Consider the following 27,292-nt stretch of genomic DNA (forward strand, 5'->3'; position numbering starts at 1 on the left):
TTCTTCTTCTTCAAAAGGCGGAGGCGAAATATAAATACTACGGTAAGGACCCTCGTACGGAGAATAAATACAGAGTATACGGATGCGAAAATACGGGGAGGAAGTCTGGGCCAGCGATAGAGCGCAGGAGGAACGAACTGTAAATAAACCTAGACTAGATAGCGGATGCCAGCAAAAATATGTCGTTTTAATTATATAGTATTTCTTTCTTTCTTTCTTTCTTTCTTTCTTTCTTTATTATTTTCTTGCGCTGGAAAATTTGGTCAAGCAGCCGCTCATGAGATCACTATGACATCAATCGTCAACCAGGGCAGGGATTGGCCTGCAGGCGCTTTAGCCCTTTCTGGAAGTGTTTGATATCCGGGCTGACAAATCCGCTCCATCAGATAAGCGTAGGCTTACGAGATAATTATCGATCTGATGATCTGATAAACTCGATCTTCCATCGCACTGTTCCTCCTCGCATCAGTCGTGGAATAGCAATTCAACATTCTGCCACCAATACAGATATCCATCTGGTTAAGGAGGGGATTATTAGGTTGCTGGAGTACCACGGTTGACACGATGAAATCTCTGTTTCGCCGTGGGGCTTCCTTTCTCAATCCAAGGACACCACAGGCAGCCGCGGAGGGGACTCTCTTTACCAAGGTCGACCCAGCCATTGACGGGGAAGATTGCGACCATGACTGTGCTAGCTGCACAATCCAATACCCGTCCAAGTTTGACATTGATACCAAGGATAAATTGTACGGGAATGTCAAAGGATGGGCCACCCATGTACTCATTGCGACGGGAAAGACGGATTGGGTGAGGGACGTGGCCGACGAGGAGGGAAGTGTCATGGAAGCTATTGAGAAGAATGGCCTGAAACCCAGCAATGGGGTACGCACCGTATTCCTTTTTCTTCTTCTGCTTTTATTTCTCGGTTAATTGTTGAATCTGTTGACTCTTGTTGTGGATCACATATATATATATATATATATATAGCCGTTGAAGCTGTCTGCCTCAAACATGCCCGTCCCAGACGAATACCACCATCACGACATTGGAAAACGACCCACTACTGCCCTCATTCTCCCGGCTTTCACATTTGTCGATCACGTCACTCCTGCCCTCGCCTCAGATCTGATCACTTATTTTGTCAACACCTCTCTGACCACCAGTTCCCCTCTCAACAACTCACGCCTGGACAAAATCTTAGCTACAACCACACTAGAGCCAGAGCCAGAGGCAGAGGCAGGGCCAGAGTCAGAGTCAGACAATTCAACTCCAGCCGCACCTTCTTTATCCCAGACGACCGCCACCAGCTCCTCGATGGACTACACAGCTCTAACCACTCTTCACTCCCGCCCTTGTCGGCACTCTGCCGTAATTCTCCTCTGCTCGCAACGGACTCGCGACATCCGGTGCGGCCAATCGGCTCCCTTGCTCCGGCGGGAATTCGAAAGACACTTGCGCCCCCTTGGATTATATCGGGATCTCAACGACGAACGTCCTGGGGGGGTAGGTATATATTTCATCAGCCATGTTGGCGGCCACAAATACTCTGCGAATGTGATTGTGTACCGGAGACGGAATCTGAACCCTGAAGGCGCCGCTACGGAAGCGGGTAATGTGGCACTTGAAGAAGGGGCTGTGCAGGGGATTTGGCTTGCTAGGGTGAAACCCGAGGATTGCGAGGGCATTGTTAAATTTACGGTGCTGCAGGGGAAGGTTGTCAAGCCCGAGAGTCAGCTCAGGGGTGGATTTGACCGAGAGAAGGGTCTGGTGAGCTGGTGAGCCCGGTGATCGAATGGGCTCATTGTTTGAGTTTTAATCTTTTGGGTTCTTTTATCGATTTTAGATCATTGGTGCTATTTATTTACGATATTCTCGGGCATTTTAATTTAGATTCAAAGTAGAGAGAATCCTACATACATATGGAAGATATACCCGCTAGTTAGTCAATCAGTATCTTGGCTAGGCAATCTATCATATATTTTAGAAGATTTTTTATAAAATTCAGATTTCGAAGTCAATAAAAAGTCCAGTGTTCCAACTCAAGAAGTATTCATATTCGTGTTTCCATAAATGTGGACAAACTCTTAAGTTATTGGCCCCACTAAGTGCGGATTGGAGATATCAAGACTATCCCCGATCAATATAGCCAGCAGAATCAACTGAGCCATAAATGTCAAACCCCACCTCATCCTTTCCACATCAGTCGCGCAATTTTCTCATATCAAGACAGAACCGATCATGCAACCAAATGGCCCACTCAACCTCGCCATCCTCGATGACTACCAGTGCATCGCTCCCGCAAAATTCTCCCACCTGAAACCCCATCTCACAACCATAACCTCATTCGCAGAGACGCTGCATCTAACGCGCAATGAAGCCGACAAAGCAGCTCTCATCAGCCGGCTACAGCCATATCAGATAATCTCCACAATGCGCGAACGTACGCCGTTCCCCGCAGAGCTCATCTCCTCCCTGCCCAATCTCAAATACCTTCTCACAACCGGCCACCGCAACCGCTCCATAGACCTGCGGGCATGCGCGGAGCGCGGGATTCTGGTGACGGGAACCACGGGTGTCGGAGCCGGTTCGCACAATGAGTGTGTCCCCATGCCATACGCCCACTCAACGACGGAACATACCTGGGCGCTGATCCTGGGGCTGGCGCGGAACATCGCGCGGGATGATGCGGCAGTGAAGAACGGTCGGTGGCAGGGCAGCTTTGCGACGGGGTTGGCGGGGAAGACGCTCGGGGTCCTGGGGCTCGGGGCGCTGGGAGCGGCAACTGCCAAGAGCGGGGCCTTGGCATTCGGGATGCGGGTCGTTGCGTGGTCGAGCAACCTGACGCAGGACGCAGCGGATGAGAAGGCGGCTGGGTTGGGGTTGCCGGCAGGCACCTTTGAGGTTGCTCCGAACAAGCTGGCGTTGTTTCGGGAGGCGGATGTGCTGAGTGTGCATTATGTTCTGTCCGAAAGGAGTGTAGGGATCGTTGGGGCGGAGGAGTTGGGTGTTATGAAGCCTACGGCTCTGCTCGTGAATACGTCGCGGGGTCCGTTGATTGATGAGAAATCGTTGCTGAAGACGTTGGAGGAGGGAAAGATAAGGGGTGCTGCGTTGGACGTTTTCGATCTGGAACCTTTGCCTCCTGATAGTCCGTGGAGAACAACGAGATGGGGGGTGGAGGGGCGTAGTGAGGTTTTACTTTCACCGCATATGGGCTATGTGGAGGAAGGGGTTATGCATCGATGGTATGAGGAACAGGCGGAGAATTTAGAGAAGTGGCTATGTGGGAAAGAAGTGGAGACCAGATTATCGTGATCGTTTGGACTAAGGCAAAGGAGTAGTGATGTTCATGGATACACTGTGTTTTTGTATGAGTGGATGAGGCCAAAGAAACGGTACAATGAACTATGAAATCTCTCAAAAAGCTTTTTAGAGACTCTTCTTTAACGATTATCACAAACTCTCCATGCTAAACTGATTGACGGTCTCCTGACTTGCATAACTGATGCATATGACGAGGCGATAATCTTGCCATCTACCTCGGAGATTGGAACAAGAAGCCAGATGGTATTCTCTTTTAACGAAAGTGTGAAGTCCTAATCAGTATTGCCCAACCATGAAACATCTACTCAAAAACCAGCACTTGGACCGTACGGCATGAAAAAGGAGAGAGAAGACAATATCATCGCGAGACGTTCCAACCACGAATCCCAGGGTATATAGAAAAGAAATAGAATAGAGGGAATCAAAAGCAATCAAAGAACGGACGCCGTTGCAACTTGGGCGAGTAACACCAAATAATAAAAAAAAAACCCCCTCCGTAGCATTACGTGCTTCTTTCACCAGAACGCCTCTCCCGGTTTAGAATTGGAGAGATAAAGGAAACATAGAAACATTTAAAAAGTATATCCCATAGAAATGGGAAGAAAAGAGGATGAATGAAGCGAGAAAGTAACGGTATAAGAATTGCTGCTGCTTGGTCCCTGCTTGCCAATCCCTCGATTACGCTCGAATTAGCAGAAATCAGTTAATTAAGACATCTGCGATTGCGTGCGGTGAATGACACTCCCTGCCGAACTTGCGGCAGAAATGCCCGATGCCATAGTTGGCAAGGAATAGGCAGATGGCGTTCGACTGCCGCGAGCACGCAAGCTTTGTCGGCCACTAGACCTATCGAGGATGAAAGAACCATTTCTCGGAAATGTGGAAGGGTGGAAGCGGCTGCGCTGGCTCCGCTGACTGCCAGTGCCTGATTGACGACTCGACGTGAACGACGCGCTGGAGTTTGAGGGAATGTTGGTGTTAAGGTGTACGTGACTGGACGTGTTACTAAAATGCCCCATACCGCTGTCGACAGAGCTTTCCGACTGGACTTCTGCAGTGATTTCGGGATCCAGTTCCGACATACCCCGCAGGAGCTCAGCGAACATGCCCAGCAGTGATCTGAATTCCGGCTCGGTCAATGGCACGTCGGCGAATCTGCCGCGTTCGTAGAGGCGGACAAATGACCGACCAAGGTCTGGAGGGTTGATGACATTGAGACGTATCAGATGGTTCACGTAGTCGCGTAGAGACATGTTGCCAGGCCGTCGGAGGATTTCGACAATCCGCTCATCTGGAATTGGCTGGTTTGTTTCGCTGGCCTCATCCGGGTCCTGGTTGCCAAACATCGGAAGGCGAGGATCCATGGGGGCAAAGGATACAGCTTTTGCCTCAATGAGATGTGGAAGCTCCTTAATAACTGGCTCGAATTCTTGGTTATGCATATCTGGACAATCAGGGGCGGTCCAGCCAGGGTGAGAGATATGGCCCCATGGTGGTGGTCCTGTGGTAGCAATGGTCAAGCTAGGATCCAGCATGCTATTGTCCTCCCCCGTCCTATCTCGTGGGCGTGATTGCTGAGCAATGATAGCACTCCTCGAAAGGCCCTTGACAACGAGTCTTCGAACGCTCTTTGGAACGTCAGGCTTCTCCACTGGAATCCATGGTTTGGGAATACCGGCAAGAACGCTGCGGTTCGTGAAAATGCGGCTCGCATAGATCAATATTGCTAAAAGCAGAGTTATGATATAAACACCACTGACAATGAAAACATTACCCAGGCGGCGGGTCTTGGAGGACTGGTAGATGGTATCAGCAGGAGTCAGGAGCGTGAGGATGAAAAAGATAAAGGCAAGAACAGTGAAAAAAGTGGTGTAGAAGACGCGGGATAATCGTGTATTCTTCAGCATGGCGCCCACGTCCTCACAGCAGGCAATATATGGGTATGAAGACAGGATTTGCGCAAATCTTTGAGTGTGTAAAGACCCGGGAAATGATACCAGGTTGGTTCACGTGACACGTTTGACTTCCGGGTGTTCAACTATGATATAACGGATATATTTTGACGGCAGACTGCAGCGGATATATAGACATTGGGATGGGATCAGTGAACTGTTTATGCATGGCGAATGCTACGCTTGTTGTGCAGTCACCTTACATTCCTGAGACAGACGTTATAGTACTAAATACCCGCACTAGACCGTGATATCACCCCTTTTGTCTGCCCCCCCTCCCTGCACCCCTTCCCCACCAGGCATTTTTAGTGAGATTTCTTTTTTTCTTTCTTTAGTAATTAAAGAGAAATTTAATTTAAATAGAATTATGAGGCACCATAGCTGTCGAAACGCTTGTGTAATATAAATACTAGTAAATAGTATTCCCCTAAACCGGATAGGACCGAGATCAAAACATACTTGATTTCCCGTCTAAATAGCAAGAGCAAACTCTACACTGAGGAGACGCGCAATATCTCAATCCTGAACAGCGACTTCGTCCTCCAGATCGTCGGCGATGACCTCACCCCGGGCTCGGCGAATGACCCTCTCAATGCCATCCAAACCTCGCTTCAACACATCCATGTTCGGCCCATAACTCAACCTGACAAAGTGGTGGCAGGGACTGTCGAACAAATCCCGTCTCTTCGCCGGATTCAAGTCAAAAAAGATCCCAGGAACAACAATCACCTTCTCCGTCAGCAGAGCGTTGAAAAAGTTCAGACCGTCCGAGATGTTCGCGGAAGCTGGGAGAGGGGGATCAAGCGCGGTAAGGTCTAGCCAGATATAGAATGTCGCATCTGGTACGTCTCTGATCTGAAATCCAATCTTCCCCAGCCGGCCTAGCACATAATCCCGCTTCTCACGGAAGTGGATTTGCAGAGCTTGCATCTCCTTACGAACGAGAGAGGGCTCCAGCATCGGGATTGCCGCCTCTTGAAATGGGACGTTGGCGCCCCCATCCAGGTAGGAGCCGGCGGAGGCAAGAGCGTCGATAAATTCCTTGGGTCCCAAGATCCAGGCGATTCGCCAACCGGGAAGACGGAAGCGTTTGGTCAGACCATCGATGATGAGGACGTCTATTCGGTGATGATTAGTTCAATTAAGACGGAATTTTTTGGAGATAGTAAAACTATATCTAATACGAACGTACCGTCTGTCTCGACGTCTTCGACATTCATTGCTCCACTAGTAGTCGAGCCATCACAGCCGGTGCTGTAGTTATATCCAGCGTAGAACTCGTCTAGGATAAGCGTTGCCCTTCCACGGCAGATATCTTGTATTTTGGCCAGCTCCGGGTTATTGATGACGTGACCTGTTGGGTTCCTGGGATTCGACGTCAAGATGACCGAAGTGCCTCGAGCGATTTCTTCTGCAATCTTATCCTTGTGGATATGGTATCCGTCCGCGTAGGATAGGGGCATTGGAACCGCGGCAAACTATTTCACACCCTACACATCAACACACATAATTGCAATTTGATGGATTGAGGGGGGTGTTTCTTTGACATTGAACGGAAAAAGGTATAGAAGGGTAAATAAAAGGAGATTTCATTTACGTTTTTGAACAACGACAGCATCTCCGAATACGCTGAGTAGTCCGGGATTGGAAACGAGAGGTATGAATTTCCTAATATTGCGGCAACTCGAATCAACCCCGCTCTTCCGCCGGGGACAATGCACACATTCTCCCAAGTATAGCCCTGCTTCCCCTGTCGATAATGTTCATTGTACAGTCTCGCCACTGCAGCACGGAGAGGTTTGATACCGGCAGTAGGGCCGTATTCACGAGATGCGGAGGTTATAGAGATCGAAGTGGGGCGGGGGAAGCTGCCGGCGATATCATCATCAGCTTCAGGAGCACCCTGTCCTAGATTCGCCCACAACGAAGAGTTTTCAAGGAACCCGTGTTCAGCAGCCCTCTCGGTGGTCCACACGACACCGGTTGAAGCGCGTGTAGCATCTAGCCCGGCGTGAGGACGATGGCCTTCGTGCGCATCACGGAACTGGCGATGGGTTTCGGAGGACTTCTCTGTATTCGACGTTTTGTTATAAATTTGAAAGTGGTAAGCAAATTAAGGACGACAGATTTGAGAAATATTGTCGACTTCAATATCCAGTCGACACGCTCTATTTTCAAATTTTTCAATTTGCTGCAAGGGTGGTGGTATATAACAAACCGTTCTGTGAGAGTTCTTTGCTGGCAGAGAAGCGGCGGGAGTGCGAGGGGCTAAGGATGGAGAGGCGACGGCCTGAGAAGCTCATTTTTGGGGCTTCAAGGGATACGGATATTCTAGGATTAAGCAAAATCTATACAGAAACTGTTCTTGTCTCTATGTTCTATCGAGTGGTGGTGGTGGTGGTGGTGGTGGTGGTGGTGGTGTGGTGACTCTGGTGAGAAAGCGAAAGCGAGCTTGAGGACGTGTTCATCCAAGACCGCAGCGCTTCCAGCACGGTCAATCAATTTAAATCCCACTCATCAATGCGTGAACATCTGCTCTGCAACATGACTGGGTGTGGAACAACTCAGAGGCTAAGGGCCCATTCGCAAGACGCCCACTGCGTAGCTGCGCATGTTGGTTGCGACATGAATGCATCGACACGAATTGAATGATAGGAGTTACTCTAGTAACCGACTGATGTTGATTTAAGTTCGGTTTGTTGATCTAGTAGTTATCACTGCGACAAGCAATGCCCACAAGTACAATCACCTCCGTATGTTTGCATACTATATAGCACTAGTAGCGCAATTTCGGATATTTCGAGGGTCTAACAAAAAGGGCTAAACGGGACGGCACAAATGATACATGCCTCTATGCTGTTTGTCCCCCCGCGCGCCATCAGCGTCCCACATCGGCTACCTACTCCACGAAAGCACCAACACCAACCAAATCAAGTAACAGGGGAAAAGAAAATGAAAAGCAAAGAAGCCAAGCGCGAAGTAAAATAAAAAGCATGGAATAGAATAAATGTGAGATATGGATAAAGTAAATATGAAGCAAGATATAGATAGTTAGATATACTGTATTTATAAAAAGTAGATTGCAAGCTATGCTTGCTCGACTCCGGCGGAAGCGAGAACAGTCTTGAAGACCTCGCTTTGTCGTCAAGTGGAAAACCAACACAGGTAAAATTCAACATCTACATAGGGTACGTTCAATCATACGGGGTCATTTCTTAGATGTTTTAATGGAAAGGTCGAATCCAAACCAGACTCCTTCCATCGTCTCTTCCAAGTGGTGATAATGGGGAGCAATGGACCGGTGATATCGGGAAGAAGGAAAACGTTGTTGGGGCGGGGAGAAGTTGCAGCGCATCGGCGACTAACATGAGCATCCTTAGGGTAAAAGGATACCGGCATATTTTGATTTTCGTCAGCCGGTTCCGTTTCTTTCTCCTCAATGTTATTCCGCTGAAGACTGAAGCAAAAGATGAAGCATAAACGTATTTAAAAGAAGTTCCGCCGAGTGCAGGCGTGTGGATCGGTCGGCGTCTGACTGTCGTGCAGGACGTCGCTGCGTCCACGGAAATGGGAGAGGTACGGAACGGGGAATCAAGTATTGAAAATCGACAACCAAGCAACGAAAGATAATCTTAAAGCCAATCCTGGTAAATATCAATCGGAAGCAAGCATGTTATCGACGCCAAAAACTGCCATGGGATGCGTGCCTAGATCGATAAAAACGAAAAGAGGAATAACAATGAAAAAAAGTAAAAAAAATTCAACGGGTAAATGAAAAGAAATAAGCTTCCAATCCATGCAATACGGTAAGTCAATCTCAATTTTCGACCGGTTGGCAAAAGAGTTGGATTTCTCCCACTTGACCATTGGCCAACATGTTTTTGTGCTGGTCGCGCCATTCCATAAAGGCAAGTTGAACGGCCTCATCGCTATCGATCGTGACAAAGTCCCCGTCCTCATCGCGATATCTCAGTCTCACGGATTTGTTCCCAATCGACCTATCGGTGAATCGAGCAAGCTTTGCATCTACGCGATCTATTAGGGACCGGAAGAGTATGTTACTTGCGATAACCAGAGTGACATAATTGTCATCAAAGTTAACTTTTGCTTTCAATTGGCTGGGCATATAAAGTTCTTGTTCACCCCCATGATTCACAGGAGAGGAAATGGCAGAGTGCATTGGATTCGATGTGGGCAGCGGCTGCGAGCGGGGTTCAGGAAAATGATTTAATGGTAGTCCATGGCGTTGTTGCATTCCCGGTGACTGGGTGGCAGCTCGAATAGGAAGAGTGTTGTTTATTGGGGAATTGTTTTGGCTGCGATTGACAGGTGCTATCATACTAGCCATGTGAGCAGGGATGGGGGGCACAGGCACGTTATCAACAGTCTGCATAGAATGCCCATTAACATGACGGCGGGATTCGGGTATATTGGAGTTGTGGTGGATATCAGGGCTACTTGCAGACCGCATTCGGGCCTGGGAAATCCCGCTGGATTGGCTATGGTGGGACGAAGAGAGCGGGGGAAGTGAAGGACGTTGGGCGCTTCGCGGATTATTGTTGCTGAAATATGGGTTCGATGTAGTCCCGTCTCTTGACGCGGCTCTTGGCATGGCAGGGGCAGTGTACCGATTGGAGTCCTCAGTCCATGGCGTTGAAGGTGTGCCTTGACGGGAGTACGAAAACATGGTTGACTGAGAACTTGATCGCGTGGAAGTGGTGTCTGTTACTGGAGAAAAGTACGAATTTCCATTCCGATCTCCGGGAGAAATTGCCCCGTTTGCAAATTGCGTTGAAACCGAAAGTGGTGGTTCCGGCATGGGAAATCGTGGAGGCCGGATTGAGATTGGACCAGAACTGCTACTGCCTCCCGTGGCAGATCGCGCCCGCAAACTTGTACTTGAAGCATTCCGTGATACTGAAAAATCTGAAAATGTATTACTCTCCCGGACCAGCTCCTCCTCTGCTTCGTACTCCTCCCGATACGGATTCTGAATTTTAGGGCCCATCTTGAGGTAGGTGAACTCCGTTTCAGATGTCCCTGTGTGTCGTGTAGCCCGCTCTTCATTTTGAATGGCTCGTTGTGTGTCAATATCTTTGCACCATTTACGCATCGTATCCTCGTTTTGGTACCGAATGGAAAAGTTGTCAACAACGCCTGGATCACCCTTCCAGAAAATTTGGATTTTGTATGATCCTAAAGTTTGGTCCTATTAGCAATGTATACCGGAAAATACGCTCATAATATCAATGCGAATAACAAACTAACCTGGTTTTTGCACCGATAGGACTTCCGTAACATTGGCCATGTAAATTCTGCCTTTTAATTTGAAAGTCGTGGCTTTCCCTTTGGAGCAGCATTTGGTTTGTCTTTGCCCATCAGCTTCGTCTTTTGCTTGTTGGGATTCACATCTTTGCAGCAAAGCAGTATGCGTTCGAAAAGATAGATGTGGTACTGGTTTAAACAATAAGTCACAAGTTAGCAATAACTCCTGCCAAAATGGTATATCCGAGTCCCTTTATTTTGATGTGAAAAAAAAAAACGCGGGACGATTGTCCCTTCCAATGGCCCAATGGAATGGAACTAGCCCCAAGGAACAGTCCACGACAAAATATACATTGGGAATAAAGTAGAAGAAAAGTGCAATGAGAGAGGAGTTCCAACTTGGCGATTTTAATCTATGGCAAGTTGGTATCACACTCTCATGCTATATGAAAAGCCTTCAGGAAGAGCGCATATGGATTGTGGGTAAAAGGATGGAATATATCATAAAAGGGAATGTCTGTCCTGCTCTTTCAACTTCTGCAAAGAAGAAAGGCGATCATCCAAGTTTGACTTCGCGTTCTCGTCGGAAATCATTAATATATCTTGAGGAGACAACGTATGTAAAGGTCCATAGCTACGATATTAACTCTCTGATTTGTGTGAACGTGAATCAGGCGATGGTGAGGTGCACGGAGACTGAAGTGCATCGCAAATAATGCCATCTGGTAGATAGGAAACGCATTCCATGGAAATGTTGGATTGTAAGGTAAATGGCTCATGTCTCCTAGAGCTAGAGCTAGGAGACAGCAGTGGCAAGGAAAATTTGTCAAAAGTTGGCAGGCTTAACCGTTTCATTGAGGCAGCCAGAAATTTTGGTCTCCACGTGAGAGCCGTAGACTCAGACCAATGAGGGGACAGATCCAGGGAAGTGGTTCCAAAGGGAAGGCATAATCCAGATAACATATTTTGGGGGGTTTGATCAGGGGCCAATGGAGGGATATGTGACAGACACATTCGGATCTTCATTGGTTCTCTAGGGAAAGAGAGCCGACGATGTGAAGCGGGCCGGAGTTCAGCAGTATAATCTGTAAGAGATGTACGAACCTCTCTTTCTGTATCTCTGCCACCATCGCCTTTCAACACAGTGAAAGTGCCAAATCGTAGTAGTTCCCCGAATACCTCAACCTTAAGCGCTTTCCAATCATCAACTCGGGAAGCGAGGTCTTCAACGGCGTTGGCAAGGTGCTCCTTATCAACTGCATGATTAGCTTGGTCTAAAACCGTTTGGACCATGTCGATAGCGGTGGCAACATCGGCTACAAGGTCTTCACGATCGGTTTGTTTTTTAAGTTCCTATACACGGTTTTAGTGACAATTGGCAATATTGGGTTACGAACAACACGATTTAGTCTTACCATGAGCATCAGGGGGTACTTTGTCAAGCGCTGAAATGGTTTAACGAAAAATCCGTTGAGTGTAGATGGCTGTGCCACCATTTGCTGGAAGTCAGCAGACCGTGGAGCGGCCTTGATCTTTTCCCATTCCCTTTGGCATACAGCATCACACCGGAGTTGATTGGCAATGAAAGGTTCATACTGGCGAAATCCTTCCTGGTGCTGTATAAATAGGTCACCCCAGTTTTGCATATCTTCCGGCAGGGCATTGTGTTGCTCCATTCTAATGAGGAATCGTTGGGCGAAGTCGAGCAGGTTATTGAGGTTTAAAAAGATCTGGTGGCTTGAGTCGCCATTTAAAGCCCCAGTTTCTTCCAGTTCCTTTTTCAGCGCTTGCAAATTCTGTAAGTGGTGGACGTAGTCTCTTTCGGTTTCCAACAACTCTTTCAGAATATGCTCCTTCCGGGTCAGTTTGACCTTTTCGCCTTGGCGTGGTCCAGCACTCGCAATAGAGGGCTGGTAAAGCAGTCCCCGCATTTCGAGAATGTCTAGGACTCGACTGACCATTTTGATGACCTTTAAACCCAAATTAGCATTACAATCCAAAGCGAACGACACTTGCGCTAAGTCGAGGGAATATCCACCTTCACAAAGCCAGTGGTGCTTTCTCCATAAAGATCAGTGATAAGGAAGCAATCTTGTTGTGGAAACTCTAAATCTTGTAGGCAAGCTTGCAGAAACTTGAAAGTGGCCGCTTTCGGTCGCCTGGCCTCAGGTACTTTATCAGTGTCGATAGTAAGGGGTTCTGCAGGGTTAGAAGCGTTGAAGATAGCCATCAGCGGGTATCCTTGCCTCAAGCATCTCCACACAGATGCAACAGGGTCTATCGCATCCTCAGTTCTGTCCATCTCTTCCATTTCTGCGAGATGGGCCTCGAAACCAGGGACTTCCGAGAGTCTCTTTTTGAGGCTCGCACAGCTTTGGAATAGCGATTCACCCCCTCTCCGATTGATAATATTATCCTCGGCCATGACAGGGCCACAGTTCGCAGTTATGGGGTCCATATTTTCAGGCTATGGGAAATAGATGGGCGGCTGTTTCTAATCGGAATCGAATTCAGTTATATCGTTCTGGCCAGTCTGCCTGGTCCTTTCCAGGAACTGAGACCATGAGTCGCCGAGCAAATGGGCTATTCACAATATGATGGAAGCAACGTAAAGGTAAGTTTGAAGGTAGGAAACTCCACGTAGTTCGGATGAACTCTCGAAAACTTAAGTGAAATGTAGGCCAAGAGAGAACCAGTAGAGATCGTGTCTGGATAGGAGATAACAATCAAAATAAATATCAGGGAAAGCGGTAAGAAGGCAACCGAAAAAGGATGGTCCAAGTGACGCTGCTTTCTGAGAAGCTTGTCAGTATTTTAGCATTATGTCGCAATATAAAGACTAGATAGGAGATATCAGCGGGAATTGTGAAGCGAGGGGTACGTGCTCAACAGTACTTCGTAGCTTACCTGGAAATACCACAGGTAAACAGGATGTCTGATCTGGCAGAGTAAAAGAACAAATGCTTATCAGAAGAAACGAAAGGATATAGGCATGGGCGGTATACGCAGCAGCACAGGCGCCAAAGGTAGTTGGAGGGTGGTTGGATTGTGTAGTGGTGTTTCAGGAGTTACGCTTTGGAGATCGTCGTTGTCGGCTCGTGCAGAGAGTCCTCGGCGGGCTAGCCGTTATTAGACATGGCGGCTGAGTGGATGACTAACTGCCCAAAATGCACATTTTGGGTTTAGCGCCCCTTCATTCTCGGCAATACTAGGGCCAACTAACTAATAGTAGTTAGTTAACTAACTATCGATCTGGCATGATGACTCAGCTGCCACACAGGCTCCCGGAATAATATTTGGCCGTGCGACACAACGTCTCTGCCTCACCTCCACAACCCGGAACATCGCGAAGAAGAAAGGGCGGCGGACATTTCCTGCTTCGACGAGTTTCGGGTCATGGTAGGATATGGCGAATCATTCCAGCAATCGGAGATTTATTTAACAACTGACTGTGCTCGACACTCTTCGACACCCTCCCAACATAATCCCATTGTCCTTTGTATGTGTTCTCGCACAGCCTTTCTTTGTTTGACGCTTGGCGGGAACTCTAAACAAGACACTCGGAATACTGATAATTAATGCACTGTTCCGCTTGCTTTCTTCTCTTCTTTACAGGATCGTTTCGGGATATTTTTGCCTCAAGAAACGACCAAGGATGTAATAGCTTCCTACCTGGGACTAGGCTGCTTCATCATTCGTTGCATAAATTTATCAAACTTCCACACCTCTCACACTTCACCAAACCTCAACAATAGCTTTAGAGCGACATTCTCATGGAACGCGACTCCACAGCAGCAGCGGGCGCCACACGTACACCAAAACCACAGGCCGGTAAATACCGCGGAGAGTTTGCCCCTCCATCTGCGCTCGCATCGTTCAAGTTGGATGAAGGTTACTCTGATGAAACCAGAAGCCAAGCAGAAAATGAAGTGATTCAAACCTCAGACGAAGGTGTAGGTCTACCCAGCTGGATTCTTGCACACAATGAAACGGACAGAGCAGGTAACATTTTACCCTTCTCTTTCGACCCTTATGGTAGAGAAAAACAGATGGTAACCTTGTCGTCGCAGAATTGGCTTATAGTATATTGAGAACCTTAAGTACATCGACAGTTTCCTCAGTCGTTGATCGGCTAACTCCTTTGCTCCATATGGATCCTGTTCTCAAACTTCCCCCGGAAATCACTTCGGAAATATTCTCATACCTTGATACCCCTACACTGCTCACCGCAGCACTTGCGTCTAGGGCTTGGAGAGCGAGGATCATAGATTCGCGACTGTGGAGGCATCTCTATATTCAAGAAGGATGGCGTTTCGACATGGACGCTGTTCGATCTTTCGAACAATCTCACTCAAAACCGCACTTCTCACTCAACCGAAAATCGAGAACAAGACACTCGGATGCAGATATAGGGCAGCCAAAGCTAAAAAAGCGTGTCCCCTCAGGCTGGATCCATTCGAGGAGAGACTCTCGCGCTGACAATAATAATATACAAGCTGCAAGCCCTCCTTGGAATGAGCAGCACGAGACAGTTGAGGCTGACGGCGCTTCTGCCTCCGAGATTAATACCTTACCTGATGCCGAGGGTGACCACGAGATGCGTGATGCCAGTTATGATGATTACTCAGTAGGGTTATCACAAGACCAAAACCGCCCTCGCCAACCATTAGAAGTTTTCAGCCCACTGCACAGCCGAAAATCGAGTCGAGCTGATGGGTTCGCGAGGCATATGTCATTTTACTCGCCGCTGACCAATTATACCCCTCAAGTGAGGCCGCCACATCTCATGAGGACGGCTAATGGTACATGCCGGTTGAATTGGCCATATCTCTATAGACAAAGGCGGAAACTAGAAGATAACTGGCGGAAAGGCCACTTCGTTAATTTCCAACTTCCTCATCCAGCATATCCCTCAGAGGCGCATACGGAATGTGTATATACTATTCAATTCTCCGGAAAGTGGCTTGTCAGTGGGAGCCGCGACAGAACAGTAAGAGTCTGGAATCTGGAAACAAGGAGGCTAAGAGGGAACCCCTTGGTAGCGCACAGCAAATCAGTTCTCTGTTTGCAATTCGATCCAAGTCCAGAAGAAGATATAATCATCTCTGGAAGCAGCGATAGAAGCGTGATAATTTGGCGATTTTCCACGGGTGAAAAGATCCACGAGCTCACAAATGCCCATCAGGATTCTGTACTGAACTTGAGATTTGATAAACGATACCTGGTGACATGCTCGAAAGACAAATTAATAAAAATTTGGAACCGTCATGAACTTTGTCCGACGGACAAAGACTACCCCTCTTTCTTTAATGGCACTGGTGTCAAATACCCATCCTATATCGTTGACACCTCTCTGATATCTCCTAGCGCACTGGAAGCCCAAATCGCAAATCGACAGATCAAAACACTACCACCTTACTCACTACTAATGACCCTTGACGGCCATGGTGCGGCTGTAAATGCGATTCAAATGAATGAAAATGAGATCGTCTCTGCCTCCGGCGATCGTTTAATCAAAGTATGGGATATACACAATGGTGCCTGTCTGAAAACTTTGATTGGTCACAAGAAAGGCATCGCGTGTGTTCAGTTTGATAGCCGGCGAATAGTAAGCGGGAGCAATGATGACACCGTTCGTATATACGATCATGCCTCGGCGGCTGAGGTCGCGTGTTTGCACGGGCACCGTGGACTCGTGCGAACCGTCCAGGCTGGTTTTGGTGACCCACCTGGGGCAGACGAGACATTGCGACTTGAAGCTATGGCGGTAGACACTCAATATTGGAAGGCTCGGCTCCGTGGCGACATCGCTGAATCGAGCTCAGCAGTCCGGCGCCTCCAAGATCATGCCCGGTACGAACGTCAGGTTCCAGAGACCCCAATGACATTATGGCTCTAGGAGCCAAAATCCCCCCTGGTGGTGGAGGAAGCTGCTGGGCACGCATTGTTTCTGGCTCTTACGATGAAAGTATCATCATATGGAAGAAAGACCACGAAGGAAAGTGGGTTATTGGACAAAGACTACGCCAGGATGAAGCTGTCAGAGCAGCCGGCGCGAATGTGGTTCCAGATACCAGGGCCCCAACCAGCCAGCCAATTCCTCTGCTCCCAAGCCAAGCACCGCAAGGTTTTATTGGGTTACCATCTATGTCCCAAACCTCCCAGCAAAACTCATCTGCTTCAACAATTCAGTCAAACCCGCCGAATGCCAATACAACGATCCCTCAAGGCACAACGAACGATGCAGGACCACCTTCCCTGAATGGGACAAACCAGCAACCTCCTCAAACACTTCAAAACCAAGCTCAGCCCCCACTACACGGTGCTAATAGACCACTAACTCTTCCCGCAGCTCATCCCACTGCCAGAGTTTTCAAACTACAGTTTGACGCCCGTCAACTTATATGTGCTAGCTTGGATCACAGAATTGTGGGTTGGGACTTTGCATACGGTGACCAGGAGCTTGAGTGGGCTTGTCAGTTTTTTACCGGCCTTTGAAGTTGTTTCGGATTTTGCGAATTTTGTGAATTTTACGAATCAGCCATGCAATATTCAAACAAGACTCTTTGGAATTAAATATTTTCTTCGTGCCCTTGTTTCCTTCTAATGCATACGCTTCTATCTTTTGATCTACGTCCTAGTTACACGCCATGCCATACTGCCATTTTTCACAGCGTCTTTTCAAAAATGCATATATCGCCTAGCAAGCCATACTTTGTTTCCTCCAGCAAATTTTGTAGCGACGTCATTGGCACCTTATGAATTCTGTCATTCGAGCTTTTGTCTGTATGTATCTCCTTATCAGTGAAATGCGCGCATTTTCGTTTTTGTGCATGTTCCATGTTTACCTTGTTTGTTCCGTTGATGGTTTCGCTACTGGTACGCGTTATATTGTTTTCTTGAATCAGCAAACGAATTATACTTTCCGACTGAGAACAATTTTATATTGCTTTTAGCTCGACTCTCATCCATTTTTTGTGTTCCATTGAATGTTTCTGATGAGGCTGCTACCATCCTGCCGCTCGTAAGGTAAAGGTTGCTTGCTATTCATGCGCAAAGAATCCTGCCTACCCATGACATCTTCCCACAAGATTTCCCCCAGAGTCATATTTCGCAAGGTACTGGGGTCCACTAAGGAACCCGGCGAGACGAGTTCAACAGGTAAAGAATAAACGTGAATCAACTAAATTTCTGCACCTTCAACCACTAATTATCCAAGGATTGAAACTAGGACTAACATCTGAACAACGCAGTTGAGCGCGAAAACATTGATTAGACCCCTCAAACCGCACGCTCGAGTTTACCCTTGTCATGCAAGACAGGAGCCTTCGGACGAAGCTATTTAGCTACCAGATAAAAGCCGCGAATCCCCTGCTCGTTGAGCCACCATGTTAGGGCGTCTCCTGGTTGACCCAGGGTCAACGCTCCCAGAAAGCTCAGGGTATGGTGACACGGCACCGATCCTATTAGGATTTTGTTTTTCCCCCGAGTAGGAAATTCAAGTTGCTTTAACAATTGCCTCTTCTTGGGCGGATTATGCCATGTGGGGTATGTACGTGGTTTTTCTGTAAACCAAGGCTTCGTAGTCCAGATATCTACCGAGCGATTTTGACCGGAGACCAAATAGAATGGGTCACGGGAACTCGGCTTCCTCCACCACAGTGTGCAGTTCGTCGTATTTGGCGCTATGCCTCCGACCGTGAATGCAGACATCACAGTGTTCTTTCCACCCGAGCGCTCGACGTGGAAGGTGTTGGTGAGGAATGGCTGGTCTGGGAAGCTTTGGCTGAGGACGTCGAATGTCACAAGGTTTGGTCTGTTGGCGCCCGGAGGTGGTAAATCGGGAGTCGCCTTAAGGCCGGGCTCGGCATTATTCGAAGGTGCTGCAATGGCTGCCCTGAGGAGGAAGAGCAGGGCCACGCATATGGCCAGGGGAGAGGTGACAACAAACATTGTTTCCTGCGAGGAGATGAAGCGTATATTTCAAGCTTTACATGAGAGGAGGAGAAAAAAAAAAGAAAGTTGAAATGAGGAGAGGACTGTTTTCAGGAGGTCTCATCGCGCTCTTGATATACAAGATGTTATCCGGCATCGTTCTCCCCAAGTCTGGCTGGCGTCAAACAACAAAATAACTAAGTTAAGGTTTGATTCAACTAAGTTGTACGGAGGTGTGGAAGCTAAGTCTCTCGGACGCGCCAGAAATTTATAAATACGGTACGAATCAGCCCTCAAACGACTTCCGGAACCTAGAATCCTATCGGAATCGGAATCGGAAAACGAATAGAAAGCAACAAGGCAGGTGTGTTAGACGGCTTGGTTGACTTCGCACTGCGCTCAAACTATACACGGCCCGCTCCAAAACCGGGCTTTATTTACTGACGCAATTACGGACCGAACTCCGAGACGGCGAGGTAGACAAACCAATGGTGTCCCGTGGATGGGAGCCTAACATGGCCAATCGCATTCATGCTCAAGATAGTCAACTCAAGAATCAAGTCCTTTTCACCTGGGGGAATGAATTTAAGTGGTTGACGTGCGGTGCAATGTTCATGTTGATAGTGCTGAGTGGAACTGTTTCTGGATTTTTCATTAGGCAGGAAGTAATAAACGCCATGAATATTCGCAGCGGCATTGCAAAGGAGTGAGTGCAACTTTTTCAATTTGAGGTAACTTTCCTATAGCAGTTTCATACAGGAGATACGTGAAAACGCAATTTTCATCAAAAACTAGATCTCTTCAACACAACATAAGATACAGGATAGATTATACTTGAGTGAAGGGAACATATGGGTACTAAAATAAAACTTTTTCCAAAAACAGGATTATTATCTTCATTTCTATAATCTTCACCGGTAATTCTCAATGGATTTTGAATAATTAAACATTTATTGTATTTAACTTCCTTGATATTAGTATATTCCCATACTAGTAGTATCTATGGATCTATATATGAGTTACCCCTGGAGGCTCAATTAGAAATTTTCGGCCGGAAAAACTTCCGGTGCAAGCTCGGGCCCATTCGATTCAAACCACTGAATTCAAACCACTGACCGTCTGTCAAAGCGAGGTCAACCTTCAATGACAGAATAGTAATAGTTGATTCACACAAGATCACTGCCGGATGACGAAAGCTGTACGCCTTGGTACACCCGATTTTCGATGTAAGACAAAATGTTCCGCCATAGTTAATCCGAAGCCTTCTCTGATAGAAAATGCGCTGCGAGCTTGCGACCAGACAAGCCGCTGACCAAGTTTCCCCTCGACGGCTACGATATACCCAAAGTCTCCAATGAAGCTCTGATCGAACTCTTCAAAACTTGCGCCATTGCTGCATGATTACCAGGGAACACACATTGCGCGTCTCTCCCGCACATTGGTTCTCAAAGGAGGGGAGTTTGTACGGCCATGTGAAGCAGAGATCACGAAGTTAGTTGAAGCAAAAACATCAATACCTGTCCCTAAAGTTTATCAAATTCTCAATACCAAGACACAAGACACATTATTCGGATGCCAATGTTACTTCATTATGGATTTCGTTGAAGGCGACACTATAGGAGTACAGGAGGAGTCACAGGAATAGGAATAGGATCTTGGTTTGCTCCCTTCTTCGTTTCCCCAAGCAGGTTATTTGCACGGGATCGTGATCTGTCGGTCCTAGGGGATGTGGTGCAATACTGGAGAGCAGGGAAGATTTTTTTTTTTTTTTTTTTTTTTTTTTTTTTTTTTTTTGGGTTCTGGATCACGCGAAACGTTTCATCCAGATCTAGTTTATAACATGTAGGAGGAGGCTGCTGCGTTTGTCAATGACTATTTGTTTTTCAGCTGGGGAGCTGCAAGAAATGTGATTGCTTTTAAATTTACGGTGAGCACGTCATTGTAGGTTAAATGAATCTCTTCTTGCACACTTGAGGAGGTTACATCCTCCGTTTGTCGCATTTCCTCATCCAGCAGAATTGCTTGTTTGAATTTGTCGCACAAGAGCTTTCCGTCCTAGTTTGTCTCAATCCTCAAGGGCCTCTAAACCGGTTGACTTTGAACAGGCGGAATTGGTAGAAATTGCGCGAGAGCCATTGCTGGCAGGCGCCGAAAACAAACCGGGAGAAGCCCGTTCAAGCAATCGGACTGTTTTACAGAGGGTATTGATGGTGGTGCTGAGCCGGAAAGGTCTATCATGCTCACCTCGTATATGACCATTATGGTCTTCCGCGACCAACAGTCTGCGGATTCTGGGCCCTATTCTTCTTCGCATACATCGGTTAAGGGAAATTCCAAGGGAAGTAAGGTAAGTATCCCCCCCATAGCGTCGGCTGCTGCTCCGGTTGGTGCCGTGATGCTGAAGTCGTTCTTGTGGCAGATCAAACCCATGCCAGCCACAATTTCCTTTATTATCTAGCTTTTACCGATGCCGAAAGATTGACGTCGTTGTGTAGAGTCAGCCATATGGATGTCTGGCATAGCCAAGGGCTTTAGATAGGGCATTGTCCAACGGAGTACGCTGTGTCGTATTATTGAGAGGCACGACTTCGCATACAAGGATAGTAATTGGAGTTCCCGACGGCGTGTCTCTTACACCAGAAAGGTGATCCTGACAGTAAGCAGAGAGGTCTGAATTGGTTGGCAGAAGCAGTAGGATGGTACGGTATCAGCGATGTCGAGATTGAAGTTATTAAAGTCTGATATAGTGCTGGCAAATCTATTGGCTTCCAGGCCTTTATCTATAAGTGAAATGTCTTCGGGTTCATGGCCCACCCTTGAAGGGTTGCTGGAACAAGAGAATTTTCTAGTCCATGTCTGCCAATGGAAAGATGGGAAGCGTCAACGCGCGGTTATCCTCCGCTTGTATGTACAGAACATGATGAGATGTAGTGGGCGGGGATTCGAAACAGCTTTGCCTGAGCCACACTCAACTCTGACCGTGTCCCTCAACAATCGTTCCAACGTTGCACCCCGTGGACGCTGTCTCCGGCGTATTGAATGAGTCGAACACTAACGTCTGCTGGTCGAGATTGAAGATCTGGCGGGCCGGCTCAGCAATTCTCGACTGAAAGCATGTCCTGTAGCAAATACATCAGGTTTTTCTGAATATATTAAGATGCATGTCCCCATTCAGATGATTGAGTTCATGGTTTATACCTAATGTTTTTATTATTATTCCCTTGTTGCACAAAGTTCTGTCCGTTCTTATTTGCACCCTGTCACCACTCAATTGGGAGTTACCAAGCGAACAAGTGTGAGACGAAATATAGACCGAAGAAGAGGCAGTAGGTAAGCATATAAGTAATATCATGATTCATTTCCTTGTCTGATAACAAGTGGCGCGAAAAGCTCGTCAGTTGTAAACAAGTTCAGAGTGTAGCCAGTTGGGGTTCACAAATGATAAGCCAAATCCTTGTCCTTCAACATCACCATCCCCTTTGTCAGAAGGGACAAGAACTATCCCAGCTTCCTTCCCACAACAGACTGAAATGACAGCCAGGTTCAAGGCAAATCCAGCCCAAACAGACAAGAATTGCACAATAACAATAGCCGCAAGTAAAGCCATAAACAACCACAGCTATTGCAAGATGGGGACTAATACTACTGGCTGGGAGAGGAAGAGCAATCCCCAATTCTAATTTACAGGAGCAGTTTCTTGAGCCCATGCCGATTGGATCAACCGCAACTCAATCGCGGTACCAAGACCGGCTTCTTCATCCAATGTAGCATCGCCACCAAAGCATCGCGGCTGCCATCCCCACGCAGGGGTCCATGGGGTGGGAGAAGATATTTCGCGATGGCGATCACGGTGGTGAATACGGTTTAGTGGGGCGCGAATTTGCCCATCCGTTGCTGCTGCCGATGCCGCAGTTTGATCCGGGGCAGAGCATTGCCCATCGATACCAAAGTTGCCCCGTTGGCTTCGAATGTGTGGAGGCTCCTTGCCGCCGAATAATCCGCAGCAGACAAAGAAGCAATCCATTAAAAGCCAATTCCACAGGCCAGGAGCTTTGTTATCCTCAATTATAGCAGTTTGCATTGAAATCCTTTGCCTATGGCGCGGCTCTGTAACTATGGGCGGGCGATTGGGTTGGCTTGGGGTAAGCGTAGCTGATGTACCATCATTCTCCCCTCCTTCAGGACCAGGGACATTTAAGCTGCTAGGGCTATTGGAAGCATGTATCATTTCAGGAAGACGTGGCAGGGGAGACTCAAGCCTTTGATGAGCAACATATGATGGAAGAGGAACAGAAGAAGTACTCAGGAGTGTACAGTTCCCGGTATTGGTGCAAGATCGTCGTGGCGGCACTATGTGCGGCGCAGTGCGTGCCCGTAGAAGCGAGGAATACGATAGCGGCATGACCTGTGGAGAGGAGTAACCAGTCTCTGACGGAGTGGAAGCGTCGTGAGTAATTTGTTGGCTCGCAACGACCGAGTTTGGCGCAGCATCGCACGCATCTTTGACTCTGGCAGTTGGTAAGGAGCTTCTGTGGAAAGGGTGGCTCTCCAGTCCTCGTGCCGTTGGGCCTGCTCCGACTCCATGTCCACTTTGCCGGGGGCCAAACCGACCTCGAACCATTGTACCGTCATGAGCCCTCGCGACCGCACCCGTAGGAAGAGCAGGCGGTCTAACTCCCATGCAAGACGGTAAGCCAAATAGGCGCTTTAATCCAGAAGCACAACATAAATCGTCTTCTTCATCACCCGCTGCTACTAAACCTTGCTGTAGCCCTCTGCGTGATGGCGGAGCGTGGTGGTTTGAAGGGCGGGAGTGGTTGGACTGGGTCGGATTATAGTGGATTGCTTCCCGTGAGCCAAAAGACGGAAGACCCGGCGGAGTTGGGGATCGAACAGGTGGAGGGTATACCGGTTGGATAGGTTCGACGGGAGATATATGAGGAAACAAACCGCGCAACTCGAAGCTCGCTCCAGAAGAAGACGATCGACTGGGGAGACGCGAGGCACAATCCCTTGGACGGCGATTTGGGAGATCAAGGTCATCGAAGGAGTAAACCTTCCTACCATATGTACCAAGCGGGTTGACTAAAGCCTCCTGTGTAGTCAATGGCCTATTATTGCCAGGTCCATCAACATCACCAACAGACGGCGCCAGTGAACCCCTAAGTGTAGATGCACTCCTTTGTTCAACTATGGTCTCCAGTTTCTTGCCAGGCCATTTTCCATGTGAGTAAACTAGGCGTTGATTAATTGCGCCCATATTTTCCCCCACGAAGTTGGTTGGCCCATAGTTCGACGGACCAGCTTCATCTAAATGGCGATCCAGCTCACGCTGTCTCCGACTATCATCTGATTCAAAGCTGGCTAACACTGCATCGTAAAGAGAACTGTGCTCACTGGGCACAGATTCTGAGGAATCCATATGCTGACTGAAACCCTTCGTTGAAACAACGCGGCGGAGCCTGCTCCGTCCGGGCCTATCGAATTCAAGCGAGCGCGATCGGGTTTGATTGCATAGGTCATTTGTGTAGGTCATGGCGGGATACCACCCGTGTGGCAAAGAGGTCATCTTTGTGAAGACGAAATATAAGGGGGGAGTTAAGCGATAGACAGCCCTCATCCAAGCGGGAAATATGAGACTGAACCGGCCATCAGTGTAGAACACAATTTGAAGGGGAGGCAATGAAAAATTCAGCAACGGACTACGAATCCAAGGCGGGAAGGAAGGCACTTGTCACATCCACCATTTCTCCGTATTTGGAAGAAATCGCGACCACCGCGGGATACACATTAAACATACACAGGAGCAAGCAGAAATATTACTCATTCGTTTAGCACGCTAAATCAATAAGAAATAATGGAGGGTGGGTACGTCCGTAGCTTCAGCCCCTGGGTTTGCACTAGCCAAAACAATCACACAAATCGTAAGATTGCAGGAAAGAAAAATAAAAGGCAGGAGGAGCCACAAAGAAGCTCTCTGGTTGCAAAATGCGTATAGGTATACTGCTTGGGCAAAGCCATCAAGAAACGGATTCAAAAGGGTTCATACTGAGAATGAAATATCAAACAAAAGTGGCATATCAAAAGAAATAAAAACAAGATATCAGGATGAAATGGTACTCTGGCTCAAGTTTGACTTTCCAATGCTTTGTTCTTTCCGGAGGTTTCGAATCAGGACTTCCAGTCGCCGTCTTTCTTCTTGTTCAGCCTAGAGTGAGCGAGTGAGGAGCATCGTTAGCGAACTGCATTAAGCGTAATAGATTGCGTCCAGATATCACAATCATGTAAACATACCTTAAGAAGTCGCATATTTTCAGCCCGGGTATCGCGCATCATCTTCTTAAATTCATTTTTGAGCACCATGATGGAGGTTGTCTCGGAAGCGCCCCTGTCAAATCCGCTCGCGTGGCTGGGACTACTACTTCCCATGTTTTGCACTCTTTCCTCACAGAGCTTTGACTCGAGGTTTTCACAGCGGTCGCGGAGGTTGTCAATAAAGGTTTCGAGCTTTTCGCGCTCTTTCTCAAACTCAATGCTTGCTTTTGTCATAACTTCATAATCGTCAATCGTATCTCTAAGTTCCTTTTCCAGCATCTGAACTCTTGCCTGGAGTCCAGATTTGCCATCGCCGTCATTGCTGTTGTTGAGTTGCTCTGCTCGAAGAATAGAAATTTCTTCCGTAAGGCTCCTATTGCGCTGGTTGAGATCGTCGATTTCTTTCTGAATCGCCGGATTCGCTGCCACCTGAGCTGCGCGTTCGGCACGGCTACCGTAAGCACTGTCAAGCTCCGCCTGTGCCATAGTGAGCTCTGTCCGGACACGAATCATTTCGTTTTCGAGTTCGTTGTATTCTGACTGCAGTTTCTGAAGTTCCTTGTCAGAGGACTCCTTTGCCGCAAGGGCTTCCCTTGTCCTCGATTCCTGCTCGTCACTCGATTTCTGTAGTTTATTTTCGAGCTGAGCGATCATGTTAACTTTGGCGGACAACTCCTCTTCGGCTTTCGTTCTAGCTGCTTTCATGCTGGACAAGGCAACCGCTTCCTCTTCAGTACGTTGCTGTTCTCGAATCATCGATTCTTGGCGAGCAGCGTCAAGCTGGTCCATTACCAGAGTAAGCTCATCTCTGGTGCCATCAGCTTCCTTTCGTGACATATCTAGCTCCTTTTTCAGGATAGATATCTGTTCGTTGAGTTCTGCAAAATGGGCATCCCGCTCCGCATCGGATTTCGAATTAAGTTCCCTTTGCTGTTGTATTTGAGTTGTGAGAATAGTTTTTTGTTCAGCCAAGCTTTCCACCCGCTGCTGGATGTTGTCAATATTCGGCTCAAGATAGTCAAGTTGTTCTTGCAGAGTTCTTCTCGGGCCAGTCGGAAAGGATGCAAGGGGAGAACGAGAGCCAGATGTCTTGAGTATATTAGCAAGCCGCATGTTCATCTCCTCCAATTTCTCCTCCGCGTGGTGGACAAATTGCGGTACATCATTTGTTTTCTCTGTGGGCTCTTGGAGTCGGAGGTTTGCCATGGAACTCAAATTCCTTTCAAGGTAATCAAGTTGCGCTTCCACTCCAGCCACGGGATTGAGAGATTGTTCATTATAAAGGGAAGTCGGAACAGGCCCTACATCCCCATCCATATTAGCCTCGAGGAGCATCTGGCGCAAACTATTGTTCATCTCCTCTAGCTTTCTCTCAGTGTTATGTATGGCTGTCAAATCAAATGATCTAGTTTCTCCGTTTAGCAAATGTGGCATTCCCCCTGGGCCGTAAGCCCTACCGTATTCATCAAGATGATCCGCGGTCCGGTAGAGGCTTCTATCGTCAAAGTCGTGGGCCGGGCCAGAATGCACATCATTCTCTCGTGCACCCGGACTTCCGGGCATGCTACTCTGATTTCGGGGAAAGTTGTTTCTGGAAGCCGGCTTTTTCTTAAGGCCTTTATGGGTCATCTGTAGCACGCCGGCAGTGTGCTCTAAAAGTCTCCTCCTCAGCTCAGCGGCCCTGCGTTCGAGTTTCCAAAGCTCTTGCGCCAACTCTTCACATTTCCGTGTGCTTATTCCAAGCTCGCTGTCCGAACGATGGTGGTCTCCCCAACTATTCCGGCCGAAAAAATTCATCCGTTTGCGTGGCAATCTTGGTGACATCTCGCCAATCGAGTCTCCACTGTCGCGCCGCGATTTGCTGTCTGGTAATCTACTTAGAGATAGAGCTGCTTCCTGCAGCTTCATTTCCAAGGCTAATTTCCGCTTCGAGGAATTTATGCGGTTCGTGAGCAGCGAGAGCTCCTTCTTAAGATTCTCCGCCTCTTCAAACGATAGTACCTCAAAATGTATGCTATCCCCCATGGCGGTCTCTGTGAGAAGGTGCATGACAACCGGATCATTTGCGTTCAAAAGGACCGAACTTCTTGGATGAGCAACATTGAGCTAAAATGGCAGGGCGCAAACCACGACGAAGGTTCAAATAAGTTAGACAAATTGCACAGTAAGACCGTAGTAAAAATGACTTATATGTGGCACATACCGGATTATATCGCGGGCTCTCATCCTCAATGGAGTCAAACCCGCTTCTATACCCGTCAACGAGAACCCGGGAAGGAGGCGGCACCACGCCCAACACTGAAATTGAGGAGACATATTTGGGGTCGCCATAGGAGGATGGACTGGAGCGATAGCTTGCACCGTTCGTACCGTCCATAAGGTTCATACCAATCATTGTTGCGGCGGGCACGCTATCATGGCGGTTGGAAGTGATCGTATGGGAAAAGGTCCCATCTCTCTCCACTGCTGAGGAAGGGAGTCATCACGCCTCAGTATTAATC

At 47.9% G+C, this 27,292-nt stretch overlaps 10 protein-coding genes across 10 annotated transcripts; 4 read left to right on the top strand and 6 right to left on the bottom strand.

The window, feature by feature from the left end:
- Positions 1-564: 564 nt before the first annotated feature.
- HCAG_01556 (conserved hypothetical protein) lies at positions 565-1,885 on the top strand (the record flags this gene model as incomplete). Its single annotated transcript, XM_001544459.1, has 3 exons — positions 565-882; positions 988-1,767; positions 1,844-1,885. The coding sequence occupies 3 exons, from the start codon at positions 565-567 to the stop codon at positions 1,883-1,885; spliced, it is 1,140 nt and encodes a 379-aa protein (XP_001544509.1).
- Positions 1,886-2,238: 353 nt separating this feature from the next.
- On the top strand, positions 2,239-3,315 carry HCAG_01557 (conserved hypothetical protein; the record flags this gene model as incomplete). Its single annotated transcript, XM_001544460.1, has 1 exon — positions 2,239-3,315. The coding sequence occupies one exon, from the start codon at positions 2,239-2,241 to the stop codon at positions 3,313-3,315; it is 1,077 nt and encodes a 358-aa protein (XP_001544510.1).
- A 716-nt stretch (positions 3,316-4,031) lies between these two features.
- HCAG_01558 (predicted protein) lies at positions 4,032-5,231 on the bottom strand (the record flags this gene model as incomplete). The annotated part of the gene is made up of 1 exon (XM_001544461.1): positions 4,032-5,231. The coding sequence occupies one exon, from the start codon at positions 5,229-5,231 to the stop codon at positions 4,032-4,034; it is 1,200 nt and encodes a 399-aa protein (XP_001544511.1).
- A 561-nt stretch (positions 5,232-5,792) lies between these two features.
- Positions 5,793-7,579, bottom strand: HCAG_01559 (hypothetical protein; the record flags this gene model as incomplete). The annotated part of the gene is made up of 4 exons (XM_001544462.1): positions 5,793-6,394; positions 6,469-6,754; positions 6,874-7,346; positions 7,495-7,579. 4 exons carry the CDS (start codon positions 7,577-7,579, stop codon positions 5,793-5,795), a joined length of 1,446 nt encoding a protein of 481 aa, XP_001544512.1.
- Positions 7,580-8,005: 426 nt separating this feature from the next.
- Positions 8,006-8,756, top strand: HCAG_01560 (predicted protein; the record flags this gene model as incomplete). The annotated part of the gene is made up of 3 exons (XM_001544463.1): positions 8,006-8,029; positions 8,364-8,464; positions 8,657-8,756. The coding sequence occupies 3 exons, from the start codon at positions 8,006-8,008 to the stop codon at positions 8,754-8,756; spliced, it is 225 nt and encodes a 74-aa protein (XP_001544513.1).
- A 337-nt stretch (positions 8,757-9,093) lies between these two features.
- Positions 9,094-12,966, bottom strand: HCAG_01561 (conserved hypothetical protein; the record flags this gene model as incomplete). Its single annotated transcript, XM_001544464.1, has 6 exons — positions 9,094-10,472; positions 10,545-10,730; positions 11,158-11,191; positions 11,646-11,894; positions 11,957-12,511; positions 12,580-12,966. The coding sequence occupies 6 exons, from the start codon at positions 12,964-12,966 to the stop codon at positions 9,094-9,096; spliced, it is 2,790 nt and encodes a 929-aa protein (XP_001544514.1).
- A 1,348-nt stretch (positions 12,967-14,314) lies between these two features.
- Positions 14,315-16,803, top strand: HCAG_01562 (conserved hypothetical protein; the record flags this gene model as incomplete). The annotated part of the gene is made up of 3 exons (XM_001544465.1): positions 14,315-14,543; positions 14,987-16,394; positions 16,527-16,803. 3 exons carry the CDS (start codon positions 14,315-14,317, stop codon positions 16,801-16,803), a joined length of 1,914 nt encoding a protein of 637 aa, XP_001544515.1.
- A 917-nt stretch (positions 16,804-17,720) lies between these two features.
- On the bottom strand, positions 17,721-18,494 carry HCAG_01563 (predicted protein; the record flags this gene model as incomplete). The annotated part of the gene is made up of 2 exons (XM_001544466.1): positions 17,721-17,747; positions 17,892-18,494. The coding sequence occupies 2 exons, from the start codon at positions 18,492-18,494 to the stop codon at positions 17,721-17,723; spliced, it is 630 nt and encodes a 209-aa protein (XP_001544516.1).
- Positions 18,495-22,152: 3,658 nt separating this feature from the next.
- HCAG_01564 (predicted protein) lies at positions 22,153-24,012 on the bottom strand (the record flags this gene model as incomplete). Its single annotated transcript, XM_001544467.1, has 1 exon — positions 22,153-24,012. One exon carries the CDS (start codon positions 24,010-24,012, stop codon positions 22,153-22,155), a length of 1,860 nt encoding a protein of 619 aa, XP_001544517.1.
- Positions 24,013-24,579: 567 nt separating this feature from the next.
- Positions 24,580-27,186, bottom strand: HCAG_01565 (predicted protein; the record flags this gene model as incomplete). The annotated part of the gene is made up of 3 exons (XM_001544468.1): positions 24,580-24,684; positions 24,771-26,897; positions 26,995-27,186. The coding sequence occupies 3 exons, from the start codon at positions 27,184-27,186 to the stop codon at positions 24,580-24,582; spliced, it is 2,424 nt and encodes an 807-aa protein (XP_001544518.1).
- Between the last annotated feature and the right edge of the window lie 106 nt (positions 27,187-27,292).

This window comes from Histoplasma capsulatum, genomic scaffold, assembly GCF_000149585.1.
Source record: "Histoplasma capsulatum NAm1 scaffold_1 genomic scaffold, whole genome shotgun sequence".
NCBI classification, from domain to species: domain Eukaryota; kingdom Fungi; phylum Ascomycota; class Eurotiomycetes; order Onygenales; family Ajellomycetaceae; genus Histoplasma; species Histoplasma mississippiense.